Source organism: Lepidochelys kempii, chromosome 1 (assembly GCF_965140285.1).
Source record: "Lepidochelys kempii isolate rLepKem1 chromosome 1, rLepKem1.hap1, whole genome shotgun sequence".
NCBI lineage: Eukaryota > Metazoa > Chordata > Testudines > Cheloniidae > Lepidochelys > Lepidochelys kempii.
In genome coordinates this window covers 100,118,688-100,140,569 of record NC_136380.1, presented here as the reverse complement: position 1 = coordinate 100,140,569, position 21,882 = coordinate 100,118,688, and the positions used below count along the sequence as shown (strand labels likewise).

General features: G+C 41.0%; 1 protein-coding gene across 23 annotated transcripts in view; it reads left to right on the top strand.

Annotated features, from left to right (window-relative positions):
* DOCK9 (dedicator of cytokinesis 9) overlaps positions 1-21,882 on the top strand; it is a 335,502-nt gene that overhangs the window by 86,922 nt on the left and 226,698 nt on the right. For 22 of the 23 annotated variants that reach the window (XR_012159418.2, XM_073348365.2, XM_073348484.2 and 19 more), the window contains exon 2: positions 6,544-6,660. The exons of the other annotated variant lie outside the window; for it this stretch is intronic. Coding sequence is in view for 21 of the 22 variants with exons in the window: in XM_073348365.2 (XP_073204466.1) it covers positions 6,544-6,660 (117 nt within the window). In the remaining variant the exon portion in view is untranslated. The remainder of the gene's footprint in view (positions 1-6,543; positions 6,661-21,882) is intronic. 23 annotated transcript variants of the gene reach the window in all.

The following is a 21,882-nucleotide window of genomic DNA, read 5'->3' as shown; positions in this document are numbered from 1 at the left end:
AACTACCCTTTTTCTGTGCTTATAAAACACAGTGCTACCCATACTGTGTGTTAGCATAATAGCTAAATTATCTCCCATAAAACAGTGCATATGCAAACAGATTCAAAGATTCTGGATATAGTTTCCCTCTTTTGGTTTTTAATGTAACCTTTTAAAATTGTGTTGCTTTGGAAAGCATTGAACACTGTTTTTAGAAAACAGTCACTTTCATATTTTCTGTTTTACTGTGGGTGTAGGTTAGTTTATTTGAAGTCTGAACATTCAAACTTGGTTTAAATTGTCAGTGATAGTGTAGCTCAAGAAGGTGAAGTATGACCGTTTCAACCACAAATCATGATTTTGTGGCTTTCTTAGTTTGATGCATTTGTTTTAATTAACGTTTTGGTATCTCATCTTGTTTTTTTGGTACAAGGTTCTAAACCTCCCCTGCTCGTGCAAAGTATTTAAAAGACTTAGACTATGTCTATATTTGGATCTGGGGCTGTGATTCCCAGCTTGAGTAGGCATACTTGCAGTAGTTGTCACTGAGCTAGCATTCTAAAAACAGTAGTGTAGTCACAGCAGCATGGGCAAGCAGCAAGAATGTACTCCCAGGCTCTAGGCAGGTTTGTGTTTAGTATGGCTAGCTCAGTGTGAACTAGCGCAAGTGTTTCTGAGTGTAGATACACCCTTACAGTAGAAGTTATTATGGAAGCCTGTAAGTTAGCACACATTGCCTTGGTTGATTGGTCCATCAGCCCTCACAGAGAGAGCGCCATTCACAACACATCATTCATGTTGTTCTAGCCAGTCCTTCAGCCACCCTCTGACCAGGCTGTCAGTGGCACTGGACACCCGATCGGCATAGCGCACCATAGCCCAGAACCCCTGAGCCATCCGCCAGCCTCAGCCTCCCAAGTAGCTGGGATTATAGGCGTGCACCACCGTGCCCAAATAGCATACATGCTTTAACCAAAAAAAAAGTTTGTCTTCATTAATGTCAATACATATTCAAAATATGTATATTTCTGAGAATGGTAAAAACTTTGTGAAGTAAATATGTGCAATAAATATTTCATGGTTTTCTTTCAATCCTGGTGCCCACTTTTCCTTGGAGAAGGAAATAATCCTTCTATTTCTCCAAGCGTACCCAGAGTGGGATGGAAGTGAGGCTGAAAGTTTTCCTTCTAGAGATGTCTATGCAAGCCACCTCAGACATTGGTTCAGTGTCTCCCAGTCACTGTCCCAGAGAGCTGGGATTCTTCTCTGAACTCCTGGCCCACATCCACTCAGAGGTCCCAGTTTTCTGCTACTGTGTGGGCATTGATATCTGAAGGGCTGAAAAGAGCACCACTCCAAAGATGTGCCCAGGTGCAAGTCACCTTTTTCTGCATCTGGCAAGACACTGAAGGGTCATCAGCTATATGACTCATCTTGGGCTAATACCTGTAAGGCTCATAAGCCTGAAGGCCAATTCTGGTATCCCGGTACTGACATCTAAGGCAGCACATATGGTATCCTCTAAATCAGCCCTTGGTACAGATCTCTCTGTATCAGCCCTGGCACCAAGTGCCTTGGTACCTGGAACCACAGAGCTCAGTGTTCTGATATTGTAGTGTTGGTACTTTCCACTTCTGTATGGACTACCTCCATCATACCCACTGCTTTGGCACTTGGTTTCTTGTCACTAAAACCTTTTATATGGTGCCCGAGTGACTTATTGGAGGGCTCAGCCCTGAGTCACTTCTACTACAAAAATGAAGAGAGATGATTGCCAAACCACCAGCATTGGAGTCACTGGTACGCAAGGTTATTTACTCTGTATTTACCTCCTTTATACAAAGGGTACATGTGATAGGACTGCACCTCCGTTAGAGGATGTATATTTCTGCTCTGTCCAGCAAGAGGAGAAAACTCTCTCTCACTTGTGATCCGTCCTTTTTCTGGTTAGCTCACTAGGAATCATGGAGGGGTTTTAAGGGAAGAGTCTGAGGCATAGTAGAAAGAGGTTTGAGCTTCAATGGGACCACCCTACCTGGTACTGCCCATGTGCCCTCTACCGCATTAATCCTACCCCATACCAGCCACAGCCTTATTGATCCCCTGGGGTGTACTCCAGGAAACCTGCTTAATTGACTGTCACAAGGGCTAGATCACCCTTCCCAAAGAGACAAATCAAGCCACCTCCATTGAGCCGGTTGGTTCAGCCACATCTACTTGAGAGGCAGGAGGAAAAAAATGAAGAGGAACATCAGCTGCCAGGGAAACAGCATCCAGTCCCAATTGCAATGTTCTCATCCTTTCCTAACAAGGCTGTGTATTTAGAATAAAAAAATAGCAATAAATTGTTTTTTCCTCTAACATTTTTATGTAGAAGTATTAATGAAATAATTGGAACATGAAGGGGAAAAGCTGACTAATATAGTCAAGCCGCTTAGTTATGACAGTTAATTTTATTACCTCTAAGTAATCTGTAAGAGATGAATGTATAGTCCATTCTCGAATATCTCTAGTGGAAGTAATTGTACTGTTCTGTTAACTTCTCCCATTGCTAAAATATTCTTGTTATAGGGGACCTGGTTATGACCCCTATATTTAGTTTCCCCAACACTTTCCATAATAAGAGTCTTGCTTCCTTTTCTTTGGGACGTTCTTGCACGTTTATTGTTTTGCAGCAAGTTTTGATATAAGCAGGAGAAATCCAGTGGCTAGAGAAGTGATTTGTTTTTCTTCATACCTTGAAATTTCATTCAGTTTTTGCTGATAGCAAAATTTTTTAAAATGGTTTGTTCCATTCTCTTGCTTGTGCAAGGAAGAAGCCAAAACTGGGCACCTCATCTAATCTAGCGCTTACCCCCACCCCATGGGGGCACAATACAGGGCAGGAAAGCTCCCCCAGTTTTGGGTAGGAAGTCGGAGAGCGAGCCAAGTGGATGCAGCATCAGGATCCAGCAGTCTGTCCCCATTTATACTGTATAAGAACATAACGGCCATACTAGGTCAGACCAGTGGTCCACCTAGCCCAGTATCCTGACTTCCAACTGTGGCCAATGTGAGGTGCTTCAGAGGGAGTGAACCGAACAGGTAATCATCAAGTAATCCATCACCTGATGCCTATTCCCATCTTCTGGCAAACAGAGGCTGGGAACACTTAAGAGCATAGTTTTGCATTCTGGAATAACAGCTCTCTTCCTGCTAACTAGCATAGTTAGTCTTGTAGCTCAGTGGTAGCAATCAAATGTGTTGTGGTGGTGAAGATCAGACAGGTTTGAACCCTGAACCATGCATGATGGGGTATGTATGTTGTTTTTACTTGTTTTCCTTAACAACAAATAAAACACACCTAGGAAATTGCATTACATTTAAAGAACATTATTTTAGTTGCAAAGTCAAATACTGAAAGCTTAGAAATGTGAAACTTAAGGTTGGTCATGCAACCTTAATTCTATCTCTCTTGTGCATTTGCAAATGAAACTGTCTTCAGTTACGCACTCATAGTCCCCTTACTTCCTTGGTGACCCCTGTCTTATTTAGTGTCTGCACAAGGTGTCAAAATTAGATTCTACAGGTCACTGTAAATTTCCTATTTCCTAACTTTAAATATTTGACTTTAAATAACATTTATATATATGTTGCTTTATCGTATGTTAAAATGTTTACCGTAATTTTTAAACTAAACTCTCCCTTGTACATTGCATGTGCATTCCTTTATTATTGTTCTGGTCTTGTTGAACTAAGCATACTGTGCTGTACAAATAGAAAGGAAAAGTTAATTCTCATTTGTTATATCATTGTTCCAACATATTTGTAAACAATTGCTTTTTCTTTTTCTGTTGACTAAGCATACCCAATTCATGTAATCTCTCCTGATGAGTCTTATTTTCCAAATTTATCATTTTGTTGCCTTTTGAACTCCCTCCAATATTCTAATATTTACTTACTGGGAATGTTACCATGTGGTAGATATTAGACTATCTGAAGTAACTTCTGAGTAATTTATAATCTAAGCATGTGAACGCTAGTAACCTTTCCTGGATATAGCCTTCCAAGTACAGAGATTTATTATCAAAATTTGACTAATCTGCTTCATTCTTGAAAGAAAAAACAACGTACTACCTTTACGCACCTTGATGATCAGCAATAATCACTTCATAGGTTTAGTATTGTAAATAGTAGGATATAGGATTTTAAATGGTTATTAGACGAAGAAAAAAAATTAGAGAAATAGGCGATTCCTATTTCATGCAGCTAATTTTTCAGCAAGGGCCAGATTCTGCCATCTGTACTGATGTTGAGTAGAAATTTACTTCCAGATTAGTTCTATTGACCTAAGTTGGTCTAATCAAGGAGTAAATTACTGAGCACATGTAGTAAGTATTAGCAAATTAAAGTGCTGTCCACAGAAAAAACTTTTGTAATTGTCACTGTCTCCATTATTTGTATGTTATATTACTGTGGTATTTCAGTTTAACTGATGCAAGGAAATCTTAAATCTCAATCCAAATTTAACATTGTTCTGCAGAATTTGAAGTTACATTCAACATTTTCTAGGTTATCTGATTGCACACAAGACTTTTCAAAATGAAAACAGTGTGCTTCACATTTCAGCATGACAAACTGGAATAACTTAGCATCAACAGAGATGCTAATTTACAGATTTCATATTAATCCTAGAATATCAGGGTTGGAAGGGACCTCAGGAGGTCATCTAATCCAGCCCCCTGCTCAAAGCAGGACCAATCCCCAATTTTTGCCCCAGATCCCTAAATGGCGCTCTCAAGGATTGAACTCACAATCCTGGGTTTGGCAGGCCAGTGCTCAAGCCACTGAGCTATCCCTCCCCCCGAGTAATTAATCAAGTATTAATTATCATGTGTTTTAATACTACTCAGACTTTTCCAAGTAGGAATCAGATGTGGAAGTGCTCTGATTGGAGCCTAATCTTCGTGATTATTCTAAAACCCTACATTTGACCCAAAGCACCAAGTTAAACTTATTAAAAATTAGGGTGTCTACACTGGGAAATTGACTGGAATTGCTATAGCTAGCTATACTGGTGTAACTTCCTTGTGTGAATGCTCCATTCTGGAATAAAAATTAGTTTATTCCAGTATAGTGTCTAATTGGGGTGGGGATATGTGTTATGTGAACATATCTATAGCAGAGTAAATATTTTGCTATAGCTGTGCTGTTCAATCTCTCCATGTGGACAAGACTTTAATTATAAACACTTAATGGTCACATTGAATACTAACTTTCTTTAAAAACCAAACCAAATCCTCAAGATAGATTCTCTGTAACAGGCGTACTATAATATTACTAGGCAGAGTGGCTGTAGCTGTAATCAAACCTGTGGATTTGGCAAAAACTGCGTGTGTCCCCTTGAAGTTGCATGTGATTCTAAGGCAATGTCTTCACTGCAGAGTTAACCTGGGTGATTGGTGCCTGGGTTAACCTAGTCTGGGTTGCACATCCCTGCTGCAAACCCCTATTTGTGCCAGATGTGTGGCTGTGTCCATACTGGTGCTGTACTTACCCATGTGAGATGCTAGGACTTCTGGAGGGATATCCCAGGTCTCTTTGCAATGTCCTGAACTGGGTTACTCTATGAATTTTATGCAATGTATTGTTGGAGAACTTTGTTGTTGTTGTTTCTGGGACTTATGTGGAAGTGTTCTTAGTTAGCAGACTCATTAAGTAATCCACCCAAGGTTTGGCTGATTGTCTGATTTCAGATAAATGTGTTCAAATTTTAGGTCTTAGCTTACCTCATCCAGAGGCACACCAGAACCCTGGTGTCTGCATCTGGCTAGCTAACATTGCATTGAGAGGATGACTTCTCAGATTGCATCACTGTTCAAGTACTCTGAAATTTCAGTAGAAATGTAGCAGGTCACATGCAGTGTAGGGTTTAAATGCCAAACTGCTGTATATAAACTGGAAGAAGTCTTCCAGTGCAGAAGAGGGGAGTAGGTAGAGTGAAAGAAAATATGGTCCGGCGAAATTGTGGGATGGCATTGAAGGAGTATCAGCACCCATGTTGATTAGCCTGCATCTGCATTGCAAAGCAGGTGGTTTACCAGCCCAGGTTAAAGCACAACCCGGTTTCAAGTCTATACCAACCAGGGATGCCACCTAGAACAGGTTTAAAGCACCACTAAACCCAGGTCAGAGGTTTTTGTGTGTGATTGGTAGCCAGGTTAAGGGCAACATCTGGGTAAGAGTCCAGGCTAACTCTTCAGTGAAAACATACCCTAAATGAGTATTGCCACAATGTGTATTGCCATAGTCTTCACTCTGTCCTCCCTTTTCCAGACACTTTTTGTGTCTTACCTCTTACACAAATCAGCTTATTTATGTATAATTGTTAGTCATTATAGTTCAACTGTATTGTGTAGTGTGATTTTTTTTAAAATTCCTATTTTTGAATGCTGCAAATTTGTGATATCTGAAGTCAGTTGTGTCAAGTAGCTTTTTATACAGCAATTTTATACAGATAAATGACTACAGAATTGTAATTTTTTCACAGTATATTTAAGAGTATCTTTTCTATTCATTTTCTAGGCAAAACCAAAGCTAATTGAGCCAATAGACTACGAAAATGTCATTGTTCAGAAGAAAACACAAATTTTAAATGATGCGTTACGTGAGATGCTACTTTTCCCCTATGATGACTTTCAGGTAATTATTTAACTTCAATTTCACTAAATTTTGTTAGTAACGTTACAGACATGACACTGTAGTAGATGAATGGAAAACCATTAAGTACAGTATTACATTTCTAAAACTAAGGATCTTTCTATCAGCTGGATATTCATGCGTCTTTTTTTTTGGTCTTTATTTTGCCTAATTTTTCTAGTGCAGACTGATGAAGTACTGACACAACTCCACCATTCTTTCAGATACAGGAGGTTCCACTCCCTCAACACAGCCATCTTGCTTTCCACTTGAGAGGCAGCTGGTCAGACAGTGGCAGCCCTTATTGCTTTTTAAAACTTCCTAGATACCTTTAGTTTTTTTATGTACCTGCTAGATTAGGTGCTGTCTATTGGACCCAAAATATCATGACTAGTTTAAAAAACATAACTTAAATAAAATTTGTTTGTTATTTGCTGTCTGGTTTTTTACTCCTTAGGTACAGTTGGGTCACATTTTCAAGCTTTTCTCCATAACAATGAAAGATACAAATTTTCTTTTTTAATGAAAGTTGAGATTCTCATCTAATCACAAGGCTCCAGAGGCTCAGGCTTTTAAGAAAAAACACCAAATGTTGTGGCTTTTGTGATGTAGTCAGGAAAATTGGCAACACTGTATACAATACATGGAGATTCTCTTTTGCAAAAGGAGTAAGTTACCATTGAGCAGAGAGAGGCACTACAGAGACCTATATATGAATGTTTTATCTCTCTAATTTTTTTTCTTTAGATGTCATAAGTTTTGTGTAGAGAGCATAGTAGCCAATAAATGTTTTTTAAAAGTAAAACCATATACATAACTAGAGAAAAAGAGTACAATCATAGGACTGGAAGGGACCTCAAGAGGTCATCAAGTCCAGTCCCCTGCACTCATGGCAGGACTAAATATTATCTAGACCATTCCCAATAGGTGTTTGTCTAACCTGGTCTTAAAAACCTCCAATGACAGAGATTCCACAGCCTCCCTGGTAAGTTCTAGTGCTTAACCAACCTGGCAGGAAATTTTTCCTAATGTTCAACCTAAACTGCCCTTGCTGCAATTTAAGTCCATTGTTTCTTGTCCTTTCCTCAGAGGTTAAAGAGAAATTTTTTTCTCCCTCCTCCTTGTAACAACCTTTTATGTACTTAAAATGTGTTTTTGTCCCCTCTGGCTTCTCTTTTCCAGACTAAACAAACCCCATTTTTTCAGTCTTCCCTCATAGGTCAAGTTTTCTAGCCCTTTAATCATTTTTATCGCTCTTCTCTGGACTTTCTTCAATTTGTCCACACCTTTCCTGAAATGTGACACACAGAATTGGACACAATACTCTAGGTGAGGCCTAATCAGTGTGAAGTAGAGCAGAAGAATTACTTCTTGTGTCTTGCTTACAACACTCCTGCTCATACATCCCAGAATGATGTTTGCTTTTTTTGCAACAGTTACACTCTTGATGGAGATTTACCTGGTGATCCACTATGACATCCAGATCCCTTTCTGCAGTATTCCTTCCTAGGCCGTCATTTTCCATTTTGTATGTGTGCAACTGATTGTTCCTTCCTAAGTAGAGTACTTTGCATTTGTCCTTACTGAATTTCATCCTATTTTCTTCAGACCATTTCTCCAGTTTGTCCAGATCATTTTGAATTTGAATCCTATCTTCCAAAGCACTTGCAACCCCTCCCAGCTTGATATTGTCCACAAACTTTGTGTACTCTCTATGCCATTATTTAAATCTGATGAAGATATTGAACACAACTGGACCCAGAACTGATCCCTGTGGGACCCTACTTGATATGCTCTTCCAGCTTAACAGTGAACCACTGATAACTATTCTCAGGGAATGGTTTTCATACCAGTTATGCATCCACCTGATAGTAGCTCTGCCATAAATATAAAGGGAAGGGTAAACACCTTTAAAATCCCTCCTGGCCAGAGGAAAAACCCTTTCACCTGTAAAGGGTTAAGAAGCTAGGATAACCTCGCTGGCACCTGACCAAAATGACCAATGAGGAGACAAGATACTTTCAAAACTGGAGGGGGGAGAAACAAAGGGTCTGGGTCTGTCTGTGTGATGCTTTTGCCAGGAACAGAACAGGAATGTCTTAGACTAGTCTAGTCTAGTCTTAGAATTTAGTAAGTAATCTAGCTAGATATGCATTAGATTATGATTTCTTTAAATGGCTGAGAAAATAAACTGTGCTGAATGGAATGTATATTCCTGTTTTTGTGTCTTTTTGTAACTTAAGATTTTGCCTAGGGGGATTCTCTGTTTTAAATCTAATTACCCTGTAAGGTATTTACCATCCTGACTTTACAGAGGTGATTCTTTTTACTGTTTCTTCTATTAAAATTCTTCTTGTAAGAAACTGAATGCTTTTTTCATTGTTCTTAAGATCCAAGGGTTTGCGTCTGTGTTCACCTATGCAAATTGGTGAGGATTTTTATCAAACCTTCCCCAGGAAGGGGGGTGCTAAGTTTTGGTGAGGATTTTGGGGGGAAAGACGTTTCCAAACAACGCTTTCTCAAAAATAAACCTGGTTAGATGTTTGGTGGTGGCAGTGGAAGTCCAAGGGCAAAAGGTAAAATAGTTTGTACCTTGGGGAAGTTTTAACCTAAGCTGGTAAAAGTAAGCTTAGGAGGTTTTCATGCAGGTCCCCACATCTGTATCCTAGAGTTCAGAGTGGGGAAGGAACCTTGACAAGCTCCATCTAGGTTGCATTTCCCTAGTTTGTTTATGAGATGGTCATGTGTGACAAGGCATCTCTTCACTGGCAATGTTAAAGTGCTGCCATGGCAGCGCTTTAACATGGTTTGTGTAGTTGCGGCATAGGGCTAAGAGAGAGTTCTCCCAGCACTCTAAAAAAACCCACCTCAGCTAGGGGAATGGCTACCAGCACTAGGAGCGCGTCTCCCAGTGGTGGTGCATTGTCTACAGTGGCACTTTACAGCTCTGAAACTTGCAGCGCTCAGGGGTGTTTTTTTTAACACCCCTGTTGGAGAAAGTTGCAGTACTGTAAAGTGCTAGTGTAGATAGCCCACAGTATCAAAAGCCTTACTAACGTCAAGATATACAGTACCACATTTACTGCTGCCGCCTATCCACAAGGCTTGTTATCCTGCCAAATAAAGCTATTAGGTTGGTTTGACACGATTTGTTCTTGACAAATCCATGCTGACGGTTACTTATCACCTTGTCTTCTAGGTGTTAGCAAATTGATTGCTTAATTATTTGCTCCAATATCTTTTTCTGTGTACTGAAGTTAAACTGGTCTGTAATGGTGACTTCCAAAGGTCCTCCACCAGTATTACCCTCCTGCAGTCTAAAGTTTTTTGTCCTATGTGTGGATTTATGGTGGTTCTGTTGAGAGGAATTTGGGTTTTTTTATAAGAAGCTTTTACAGTGTATATCGTCACCAGCTGTGGGATACTGTTCTCTCTCCATATGAAACTATTGTATTACATTTAGGGAACAGAACTGCCAACCAAGTAGGTGAAAATAAACCTATTTTCTACAGTCAAATTTGGCAATCATTACTATTTATCTGAGAGCGCCAATAGTTCTATATTCTACTAACTTTCGACATTTTTTCCCCATTTATTCTGTAGCCTATTTAATAGCTTATCTGGAGGTTCACTGAAAATTATTGGACCCATGTGTGCTTTTCTAGTATCTTCTGTCATATGCCGCTTTATTCCCAAGAGTAATACGGGAACAAATCCATGCTTCTCCACTAAGAGTTCTCTACAGATGCCCATTCTGGGAAGCATGTCCCTCTGGTTCAGTGAGCTGCAGGCTATTTTGAAAGCCGTGATTGTTGGGGGGCCTCATGCATGCTCAGACAGCTAAGTGTTTGGTGCAAGTTATGTAAGGGACAGTAGTCCCAAACACCCATACTTCTACCTCTACTTTTGTAAGTAGTTGGCTTCAGAACCGTTGCTCTGTTCATTTGCAGTATGCAGCTGCTCTACCTTTTTTTCTGTTTCATTAGCTCTAGTATTCTATACAATATCACACAAAACATTAAAGTTTGCTCAACTATATCTCTTCACAGGACCAAAAACGCTAAATCAGGAAAATCCTAAAAAAGATCACTTTGGCTGTGAATGATGCACTTCTTTCCAAATTCTAGACTGCTGCCATCATGACGCTTAACCATACTAATACCATGTGCTAAAGCAGGAATTCAGATTTTTCATCTGGCCTGCACTGGTGCCTGCACACTCTTCTACATTAAAAAAGACCAAAATTAGCAGTTCTTCCTATGTGACAGCTTCAGAAGGACCAAAAAGATTGGGTTTCCTTCATTGCAAGGCATATTTTTATGTTGTTCTAACCATTCAGATTGCTAACCGTGAGGAGGCAAATGTTCAAGTAAATTCTATTCCTGGAGTAGGAATGTCCTTCTTGGACCACCTCCCTAAGGAGCAGTATAGAGAAGCCAAACCAATTTTAAGAGCATTTCTCCAAGCATTCTTTGAGAGTTGTGGTTAGGTCAGTTAGAACAGTTTTGTCTTTCTTACACTCTTGATTTCAGACCTCTTGGCCCAGCCTAAGAAATTTAGGCCAGAGTATCCAATCTGCTATTTGAGAAACATGACCTCTTTAGTCTTCCTTTTGAGAACAAAGTGACAGTCAGGTCTTAGGGTCTCTCCTTTCCTTAGGATTCCAGGGTCAAATCCCATCAGAAAACTGCTAAAGGGTGTGTCTACACTGCATCTGGGAGCAAACCTCCAAGCCCAGAAAGACAGATTTGTGCTAGCTTGGCTTTAGCTAGCATGCTAAAAATAGCTGTATGCACATTGTGGCACATGCAGTAGCTTGGGCTAGCCACCCCAACTTGAACCCACTCGATCTCCTGTGTCTGAACTTGGGTCGTTAGCCTGAGCTGCAAGCAGTGCCACAATATCCATACTAAGAAAAGGAGTACTTGTGGCACCTTAGAGACTGACAAATTTATTTGAGCATAAGCTTTCGTGAGCTACAGCTCACTTCATTGGATCTGATGAAGTGAGCTGTAGCTCACGAAAGCTCATGCTCAAATAAATTTGTTAGTCTCTAAGGTGCCACAAGTATTCCTTTTCTTTTTGCGGATACAGACGAACACGGCTGCTACTCTGAAATATCCATACTGCTATTTTGAGTGCTCAACTTGAGCTGAGCTAGTGCAAGTCTGTCTATCTGGCCTAGGAGGCTGACTCCCAGCTGTGGTGTAGACACCCTCAGGTGTCAGTTACATCAGACCACCATATGAAGAAAATCTTAGACCATCTGTGTCTTCTTACACAGCACCTGTCAATTAGCGTAGTAGCTGAGCACTTCTTTGACTCCCCCTACAATATCCAGTAGTACTTCATGCTAGATCTGGCAGTGCTGTGTGTTAGCAAAAGAGCCTTTTAAACTGAGAAATGGAATAGGGAAAATGGGAACAGAAGATCTGCCACACTGGATCAGACACATGATTCATCTAGACCAGTGGTTCTCAAACTTTTTTTTCCATGGACTACTTGAAAATTGCTGAGGGTCTTTGTAGTCCACTTAATGATCTTTCCAAATGTTGTCTGTACCATTAGCTAACTATTGTAAAATGCTTTGGATAAAAGTGCTATATAAAAAAAACTTAATTAACGTTTTTTTGTTCTACAGATAAAAGCACACAACACTTTAATATCAGTAGTCTTACCTTTCTAATGCAATGGCTGTGCTCTCTCTCCCCTGCTGCAGCAGCCACAGCCCTGGAGCTGGGGAAAGTCGCCTCTTTCTCTGGCTGCCACAGCCCTGCATGTCCCAAATTCCCCCCACCCCCTCTTCTCACCCCACTGCCCCTTCCCATCTACACCCTATTCTCCCCAAGGCCACCACCTCAGCTTACATGTGAGTATTCTCCAGGGTCCAGGCACCACAGTTGGAGAACCTCTGATCTAGACCACTGTTCTGTGTCTGACAGTGGCCAGTATCAGGTTCTTCAAAGGAAGGTGTAAGAAATCTCCCAGTGCCTTGTTGTGGAGTTTGGCCTGTACTTGGAAGCATGAGATTTCATCTCTTCCAAAATGTATTAGCATTAACAACGGTAACTCTCTAAATATTCTTATCTGCATAAATGTCCAATCCCTTCTTGAATCTAGTTAAATTCTTGGCCTCAACAACATACCAAGCAGTGAATTCAGTAGCTTATGTATTGTGTAAAGGTAAATTAAAATAATTTCCTTCGATCGGTTTTGTATTTGCCACATTTCAATGTCATTGAAAGTCCCTTTGCTGTTGTGTTATGAGACAGGGAGAACAGAAGCTCCTGATCTGTCTTCTCTATACCATTCATTATTTTATGTATTTTTATCATGTCCTCTCTTATTTGTCTTTCTAAATTAAACCTATTTCTTTTCAGTTTCTTCACTGATTTATTCCCCCAGTCCTTAATCATTTCTCCCCTTCTTGAACCCTCCTTCTTGAGATGCAGTGCCTGGTACCATACACTGTATTCTAGATGAGGCCACATTGATTTAACTAATGGTGGTATATTTTTCCATTTTCTCCATCCTGTTTCTAATGTATTTTACCATCTTGTTTGTGTTATTTGGTGGCAGCTACACAATGAGCTGTCAAAAGATGCTCAGGTCCCGTTCCTGAGGCAATGCAGTTAAGAGAGCTGTGTTAGTCTGTATCCACAAAAACGAGGAGTCAGATGGCACCTTAAAGACAAACGGATTTATTTGGGCATAAGCTTTCGTGGGTAAAACTCACTTCAGATGTATGGAGTGAAAATTACAGATGCAGGCATTATTATACTGACACATGAAGAGAAGGGAGTTACCTCACAAGTGAAGAACCAGTGTTGACAGGGCCAATACAGTCAGGGTGGATGTAGTTCACTCCCAATAACTGGTGAGGAGGTGTCAATTCCATGAGAGGCAAAGTTGCTTTTCATAGAATCGTAGAATAACAGAGTTGGAAGGGACCTCTGGAGGCCATCTAGTCCAACCCCCTGCCCAGAGCAGGACCAATCCCAACTAAATCATCCCAGCCTGGGCTTTGTCAAGCCTGACCTTAAAAACTTCTGAGGAAGGGGATTCCACCACCTCCCTAGGTAACGCATTCCAGTGTTTCACCACCCTCGTAGGGAAAAAGTTTTTCCTAATATCCAACCTAAACCTCCCCCACTGCAACTTGAGACCATTACTCCTTGTCCTGTCATCTGCTATCACTGAGAATAGTCTAGATCCATCCTCTTTGGATCCACCTTTCAGGTAGTTGAAAGCAGCTATCAAATCCCCCCTCATTCTTCTCTTCCGTAGACTAAACAATCCCAGTTCCCTCAGCCTCTCCTCATAAGTCATGTGTTCCAGTCCCCTAATAATTTTTGTTGCCCTTTGCTGGACTGTCTCCAATTTTTCTACATCCCCCTTGTAGTTTGGGGCCCAAAACTGGACACAGTACTCCAGATGAGGCCTCAGCAACGTCGAATAGAGGTGAACGATCATGTCCCTCGATCTGCTGGCAATGCCCCTACACCCCAAAATGCCATTGGCCTTGTTGGCAACAAGGGCACACTGTTGACTCATATCTAGCTTCTCGTCCACTGTCACCCCTAGGTCCTTCTCTGCAGAACTGCTGCCGAGCCATTCGGTCCCTAGTCTGTAGCGGTTCATTGGATTCTTCCGTCCTAAGTGCAGGACTCTGCACTTGTCCTTGTTGAACCTCATCAGATTTCTTTTGGCCCAATCCTCCAATTTGTCTAGGTCCCTCTGTATCCTCTCCCTACCCTCCAGCATATCTGCCACTCCTCCCAGTTTAGTGTCATCCGCAAAGTTGCTGAGGGTGCAATCCACACCATCCTCCAGATCATTAATGAAGATATTGAACAAAACCGGCCACAAGACCGACCCTTGGGGCACTCCGCTAGATACCGGCTGCCAACTAGACATGGAGCCATTTATCACTACCCATTGAGCCCGACAATCTAGCCAGCTTTCTACCCACCTTGTAGTGCATCCATCCAGCCCATACTTCTTTAACTTGCTGACAAGAATACTGTGGGAGACCGTGTCAAAAGCTTTGCTAAAGTCGAGGAATAACACGTCCACTGCTTTCCCTTCATCCACAGAACCAGTTATCTCATCATAGAAGGCAGTTAGATTTGTCAGGCATGACTTTCCCTTGGTGAATCCATGCTGACTGTTTCTGATCACTTTCCTCTCCTCTAAGTGCTTCAGAATTGATTCCTTGAGGACATGCTCCATGATTTTTCCGGGGACTGAGGTGAGGCTGACCGGCCTGTAGTTCCCAGGATCGTCCTTCTTCCCTTTTGCAGTGAGCCGGCCCCAAATTAATGGTGTTAAATTTGCAAATGAATTTTAGTTCTGCAGTTTCTCTTTGAAGTCTGTTTCTGAAGTTTTTTTGTTCAAGTATGGCTACTTTTAAATCTGTTATAGAATGTCCAGGAAGATTGAAGTGTTCTACTGGCTTTTCTATGTTACCATTCCTGATGTCCAATTTGTGTCCATTTATTCTTTTACATAGAGACTGTCCAATTTGGCCAATGTACATGGCACAGGGGCATTGCTAGCACATGATGGCATATATCACATTAGTAGATGTGCAGGTGAACGAGTCCCTGATGGTATGGCTGATGTGGTTGGGTCCTTTGATGGTGTCGCTAGAGTAGATATGTGGACAGAGTAGGCAATGAGGTCTGTTACAGGGATTGGTTTCTGGTTTAGTGTTTCTGTGGTGTGGTATGTAGTTGCTGGTGAGTATTTGCTTCAGGTTGGGGGGCTGTCTGTAAGCGAGGACTGGCCTGCCTCCCAAGGTCTGTGAGAGTGAGGGATCATTTTCCAGAATAGGTTGTAGATCGTTGATGATGTGCCGGAGAGGTTTTAGCTGGGGGCTGTATGTGATGGCCAGTGTTGTTTTGCTATTTTCCTTGTTGGGCCTGCCCTGTAGTAAGTGATTTCTGGGTACCTGTCTTGCTCTGTCACTCTGTTTTCTCACTTCTCCAGGTGGGTATTGTTGTTTTAAGAATGCTTGATAAAGATCTTGTAGGTGTCAGTCTGAGGGATTGGAGCAAATTCAGTTGTATCTTAGGGCTTGGCTGCAGACAATGGATCGTGTAACGTGTCCTGGATGGAAGTTGGAGGCATGTAAGTAAGTATAGCAGTCAGTAGGTTTCTGGTATAGAGTGGTGGTTATATGACCATCACTTATTTGCACTGTAGTGTCCGGAAAGTGGATCTCTTGTGTGGACTGGTCCAGGCTGAGGTTGATGTTGGGGTGGAAATTGTTGAAATCCAGGTGGAATTCTTCAAGGGCCTCTTTCCCATGGATCCATATGATGAAGATGTCATCAATGTAGCGCAAGTAGAGGAGGGGCGCTAGGGGACGAGAGATGAGGAAGCTTTGTTCTAAGTCAGTCATAAAAATGTTGGCATACTGTGGGGCAATGCGGGTACCCATAGCAGTGCCGCTGACTTGAAGGTATAAGTTGTCCCCAAATCTGAAATGGTTGTGGGTGAGGACAAAGTCACACAGCTCAGCCAACAGGTGTGCTGTGGCCTCATCAGGCATACTGTTCTTGACCGCTTGTAGTCCATCCTCATGTGGAATATTGGTGTAAAGAGCTTCTACATCCATGGTGGCCAGGATGGTGTTTTCTGGAAGATCATCAGTGTATTGTAGTTTCCTCAGAAAGTCAGTAGTGTCTCAAAGATAGTTAGGAGTACATTGGTGATGTTCCAGAAATACCTCTATATGCATTTTGTAACAGTCTCTTTAGAGATGGAAATTCTGACCCTTGTATAAGACTGTTCAAACCATTTCCTCTCATATAGTATTCAGTTTTTATTTTTAGTCAAGTGTTTTCCTTTTACAGAGTACAATCTAAAAGTTACTGAATTGAAAAGGAAGCCAAGCTATGCTAATCATAAAGAATTTGGAAGAAAGTTTATATGTGATTTTAATAAAGTTGTGGCCCTTTGGCCACTTGAAACAACGTCTGGACTCTCTTCTAATTAGTGTATGCCCTTAGCAGTTTGACATTGTGAAGACCTCAGTACCTTTAAACAAAACAGAACAGTACAGTACAATGTTATGCTGCTGGTTTCATTAGTCGCAAACTTAACAATTGTATTTTGTGCAAGTGGAGCTTGTCTCCCCTTCCCTACCCCCCCCCCCCCATATAGACATGCTTAAATGGGATGATAGCACAAATGTTTTGAGGTAATGCTGTTAATTAATTTGAAACATTGGTTAATAGACACACCTGTTTCATTTAATTGGTCAGAATATCTACAGTATTTACAGGTGGAAATTGGTCTGTGCTAAGACATTTACTGTTGTAAAGTTATTCTTTCGGGCTGCTCTGTTATGTCTAACTGATTCTCTTGGCTAAATAGAGTTTAAAAGCTATTTTAGTGATTTGTACAATATTCTATTTCTAATAATTTATAAGATCAGTATGAATTTAATTCACTTTAATATATTCCAGTCTGACCCCCATCATTAGAAGGTTTGCTTAATTGGCTCATTCTTATTTCCATTAGAGTAATTAATAGGATATTTGTGTGTTATAGCTTTCTAATTCTCGATTTAGCAATTGGGAACTTTTAAAGAAATACAAAGCTGTTCACTTCCAGTCAGCATTTTGAATTTTCTTCATCTTAGTAGCGTCTGAAAGTCTTTCTTACCATATTTCTGTATAATGGCCTGTGTGAAATGTGCCTAATCTATGTTTAGTGTCCACACCACAACCATTCCTGTAATTCTATTACAATTTCAGTAGAAAAGCCAAGTTTTTAAAGCAAATGAAGCTGAACTACTAATCTGTTGGGCTGCCATTGGAAAGTTTGCACAGCCCTTCCCCACCCATTGTGGACTAAATAATGCTTGGCCCTGCTCTCTCTTAGTTCCCCTGAGAACTAACTGTCTGCAAGGAGGTAAGCACAAGCCACAACACTCCAGTCCCTGCTCTTCTTGATGCCAGTCAGCATAACTGGCTGGATACACAGCAAAGAGCATCCATATGCTTTTGAAAAATGGTGTGTTTGTATGTGTTACCTGGGAGCCCCTATGGTGAATTCTGCATCACTCAGTCAAAAGTCCTCCTGGGAACTCTGGCTGCAGCACAGCCCCTCCACATCATCTTCTGCACATGTGAATATGCCAAGGGCACAAACTAGTACTATGTAGAAGCATTCAGGATCTGGAACTGTCAGTGTATCATCCTTCATAAGCATTAGATTCATGGGGAAAAAAACCCCACAGCTTCCTGCTTTTGGAGTAGAAAATATAAGGCAACATTTTATATTTTCTTCCATTGCTTTAACAGATGGGTAATATTAAAATAGCAGAGATGAAGCATTGCTAAATTTCTTTTTATAAGCTGACCCTTGCTTTTTCTAAAAATAAGGCACTATGTGTAAATGTCCAGTCTTTGTCAGTTTATAAGCACAGTGGTAATATAGCTAGTTTCCTCCCCATCACTAATAAATTTTCTGTTTTTTCTGGAGTTGGAACACTCAACTCCTGCCTAGATATTTCAAGTAGCAATAGTTCAAAGAATTTTGGCCACGTGAAAGTGGAGTAGAGACCGTGTGTGGCAACAGGCAGTTGAAGAGGGCAAGGGAAAAATATCCTGACACACACACACTCCCTCAAATAAATGCAGTGCAGTGCTGGACGGATGGAGAAACTCACTGATGGAGGCTGACTTCTGACAAGAAGATACTTAGCCTGCTGAGCTGCCACCATCTTGTCTCCCTGAAAAGACTTCAGTTACTGCTATGGAGGTTGCCTCTGCTCTACACCTGACATCAGCCTACTGCCCGAAGGGAACCCTTTTAGCTCTTGTATCTTTCTGAAAGCAGACTGGCTATCTTCCCCCAAGTAGAACAAATTAGAGAGAGGATTTCATCCTATCTGTTGACCAAAGAGTTATCAGAAAGAGAGCAGAAGAAACCCAGAAGCTGTTAAATCTTCCTATGGGAAAAGTGGGAAGCAGCTCAGTGTGGTGGATGGCTTCACTGTCTTCCAGCCAGTTGTTCTTAAACCTCCTCCGTATTTCCATTTATTCAGAAGTCCTTTGGTGCTTTTGCTCTGCTCCCAATGGCCTAGGGGGGTAGGTTACAGGTCATCTTCTCTCCCCCTCCTTTTGTTGCTGCTCTTTGAAGTTGCAGCTTATTCAGCTTCAGGCAGGAGATGCTGCTGTTCCTGCTGCATGCTAATATACAAGACTACCTGGGCAGGTGGTAGCTTCTGCTGTTTTCACCCCCTCCCTTTTCCTCCTTCTTAACCTCTTGCTTTCCTCTGGTTCTTCCAGGGACTCTACTCCACTTTTAAGGTATAAACATGGTCTGTGTTTCTCCAGCCTCAAAGAAAATCTTCATCGCAATCTGACCTACCAAGCCATCTTTTCTCTCCCCTTCACTCTGTCGTTTCCTGCCTCTTTTTTCTCTCTTTACATTCCAGCATGGCTGGCCTTTTCTAGTCATATGGTTTCAGTTATTATCGTTATGTTGTGGGGCTGTCAGTAATTAAAAAATCAATCACAATCACACAATTAAAAAAACTAATTGCTATTAATCGTGCTGTTAAACAATAATAGAATACCATTTATATAAATATTTTTAGATGTTTTCTACATTTTCAAATATATTGATTTCAATTACAACACAGATTAAGTGTAAAGTGCTCACTTTGTATTTATTTTTTACTATAAATATTTACACAGTAAAAATAAAAAATAGTATTTTTCAATTCACTTGGTACAAGTACTGTAGTACAATCTCTTCATCATGAAAGGTGAACTTAGAAATGTAGAGTTATATACAAAAAAAACTGCATTCAAAAATAAAACTTTAGAGCCTACAAGTCCCCTCAGTCCTATTTCTTGTTCAGCCAATGGCTCAGACAGACAAGTTTGTTTACATTTGCAGGAGATAATGCTGCCTGCTTCATGTTTACAATGTCACCTGAAAGTGATAACAGGCATTCTCATGGCACTGTTGGAGCCAGTGTTGCAAGATATTTATGTGCCAGATGTACTAAAGACTCATATGTCCCTTCATGCTTCAACCACAATTCCAGAAGACATGCATCTATGCTGATGATGGAATCTGCTCGATAACGATCCAAAGCAATGCAGACCAACACATGTTTATTTTCATCATCTGAGTCAGATGTCACCAGCAGAAGGTTGATTTTCTTTTTTGGTTGTTTGGGTTCTGTAGTTTCCGCATAGTAGTGTTGCTCCTTTAAGACCTCTGAAAGTATGCTCCACACCCTGTCCCGCTCAGATTTTGGAAGGCACTTCAGATTCTTAAATCTTGGATCAAGTGCTGTAGCTATCTTTAGAAATCTCATATTGGTACCTTCTTTGCATTTTGTGAAATCTGCAGTGAAAATGTTCTTAAAATGAACAACATGCTGGGTCATTATCCGAGACTGCTATAACATGAAATATATGGCAGAATGTGGGTAAAACAGAGCAGGAGACATACAGTTCTCCCCCAAGGAGTTCAGTCACAAATTTAATTAACACGTTATTTTTTTCCATCATCATGGAAGCATGTCCTCTGGAATGATGGCCAAAGCATGAAGGGCATGCACATTTTTAGCATATCTGGCACGTAAATACCTTGCAATGCTGGCTACAAAAGTGCCATGTGAACATCTGTTCTCACTTTCAGGTGACATTGTAAATAAGAAGCGGGCAGCATTATCTCCCATAAATGCAAACATACGTGTTTGTCTTAGCAATTGGCTGCACAAGAAGTAGACTGAGTGGACTTGTAGGCTCTAAAGTTTTACATTGTTTTGTTTTTGAGTGGAGTTGAAACAAAAAAGAAAAATCTACATTTGTAAGTTGCGCTTTCATGATAAAGAGATTGTACTACGGTACTTGTAAGAAGTGAACTGGAATATATTGTATCTTTTATCATTTTTACAGTGCAAATATTTGTATTAAAAGTAATATAAAGTGAGTACTCTACACTTTGTATTCTGTATTGTAACTGAAAACCGTATATTTGAAAATGTAGAAAAACATCCAAAATATTTAATAAATTTCAGTTGGGTATTCTATCATTTAACAGTGCTGGTAGTGATCAGTGGCTCCATGTCTAGTTGGCAGCCAGTGTCAAGTGGAGTGCCCCAAGGGTCGGTCCTGGGGCCGGTTTTGTTCAATATCTTCATAAATGATCTGGAGGATGGTGTGGATTGCACTCTCAGCAAATTTGCGGATGATACTAAACTGGGAGGAGTGGTAGATACGCTGGAGGGCAGGGATAGGATACAGAGGGACCTAGACAAATTGGAGGATTGGGCCAAAAGAAATCTGATGAGGTTCAATAAGGATAAGTGCAGGGTCCTGCACTTAGGACGGAAGAACCCAATGCACAGCTACAGACTAGGGGCCGAATGGCTAGGCAGCAGTTCTGCGGAAAAGGACCTAGGGGTGACAGTGGACGAGAAGCTGGATATGAGTCAGCAGTGTGCCCTTGTTGCCAAGAAGGCCAATGGCATTTTGGGATGTATAAGTAGGGGCATAGCGAGCAGATCGAGGGACGTGATCGTTCCCCTCTATTCGACATTGGTGAGGCCTCATCTGGAGTACTGTGTCCAGTTTTGGGCCCCACACTACAAGAAGGATGTGGATAAATTGGAGAGAGTCCAGCGAAGGGCAACAAAAACGATTAGGGGTCTGGAACACACGACTTATAAGGAGAGGCTGAGGGAACTGGGATTGTTTAGTCTGTAGAAGAGAAGAATGAGGGGGGATTTGATAGCTGCTTTCAACTACCTGAGAGGTAGTTCCAGAGAGGATGGTTCTAGACTATTCTCAGTGGTGGAAGAGGACAGGACAAGGAGTAATGGTCTCAAGTTGTAGTGGGGGAGGTTTAGGTTGGATATTAGGAAAAACTTTTTCACTAGGAGGGTGGTGAAACACTGGAATGCGTTGCCTAGGGAGGTGGTGGAATCTCCTTCCTTAGAAGTTTTTAAGGTCAGGCTTGACAAAGCCCTGGCTGGGATGATTTAATTGGGGATGTGTCCTGCTTTTGAGCAGGGGGTTGGACTAGATGACCTCCAGAGGTCCCTTCCAACCCTGAGATTCTATGATTCTATGATTAAAATTGTGATTAAACGCAATTAATTTTTTGAGTTAATCGCATGAGTTAACTGATTAATCCACAGCCTTATTATGTGGATGACTAATTATCTCTTCATTCCTGATTGATCCC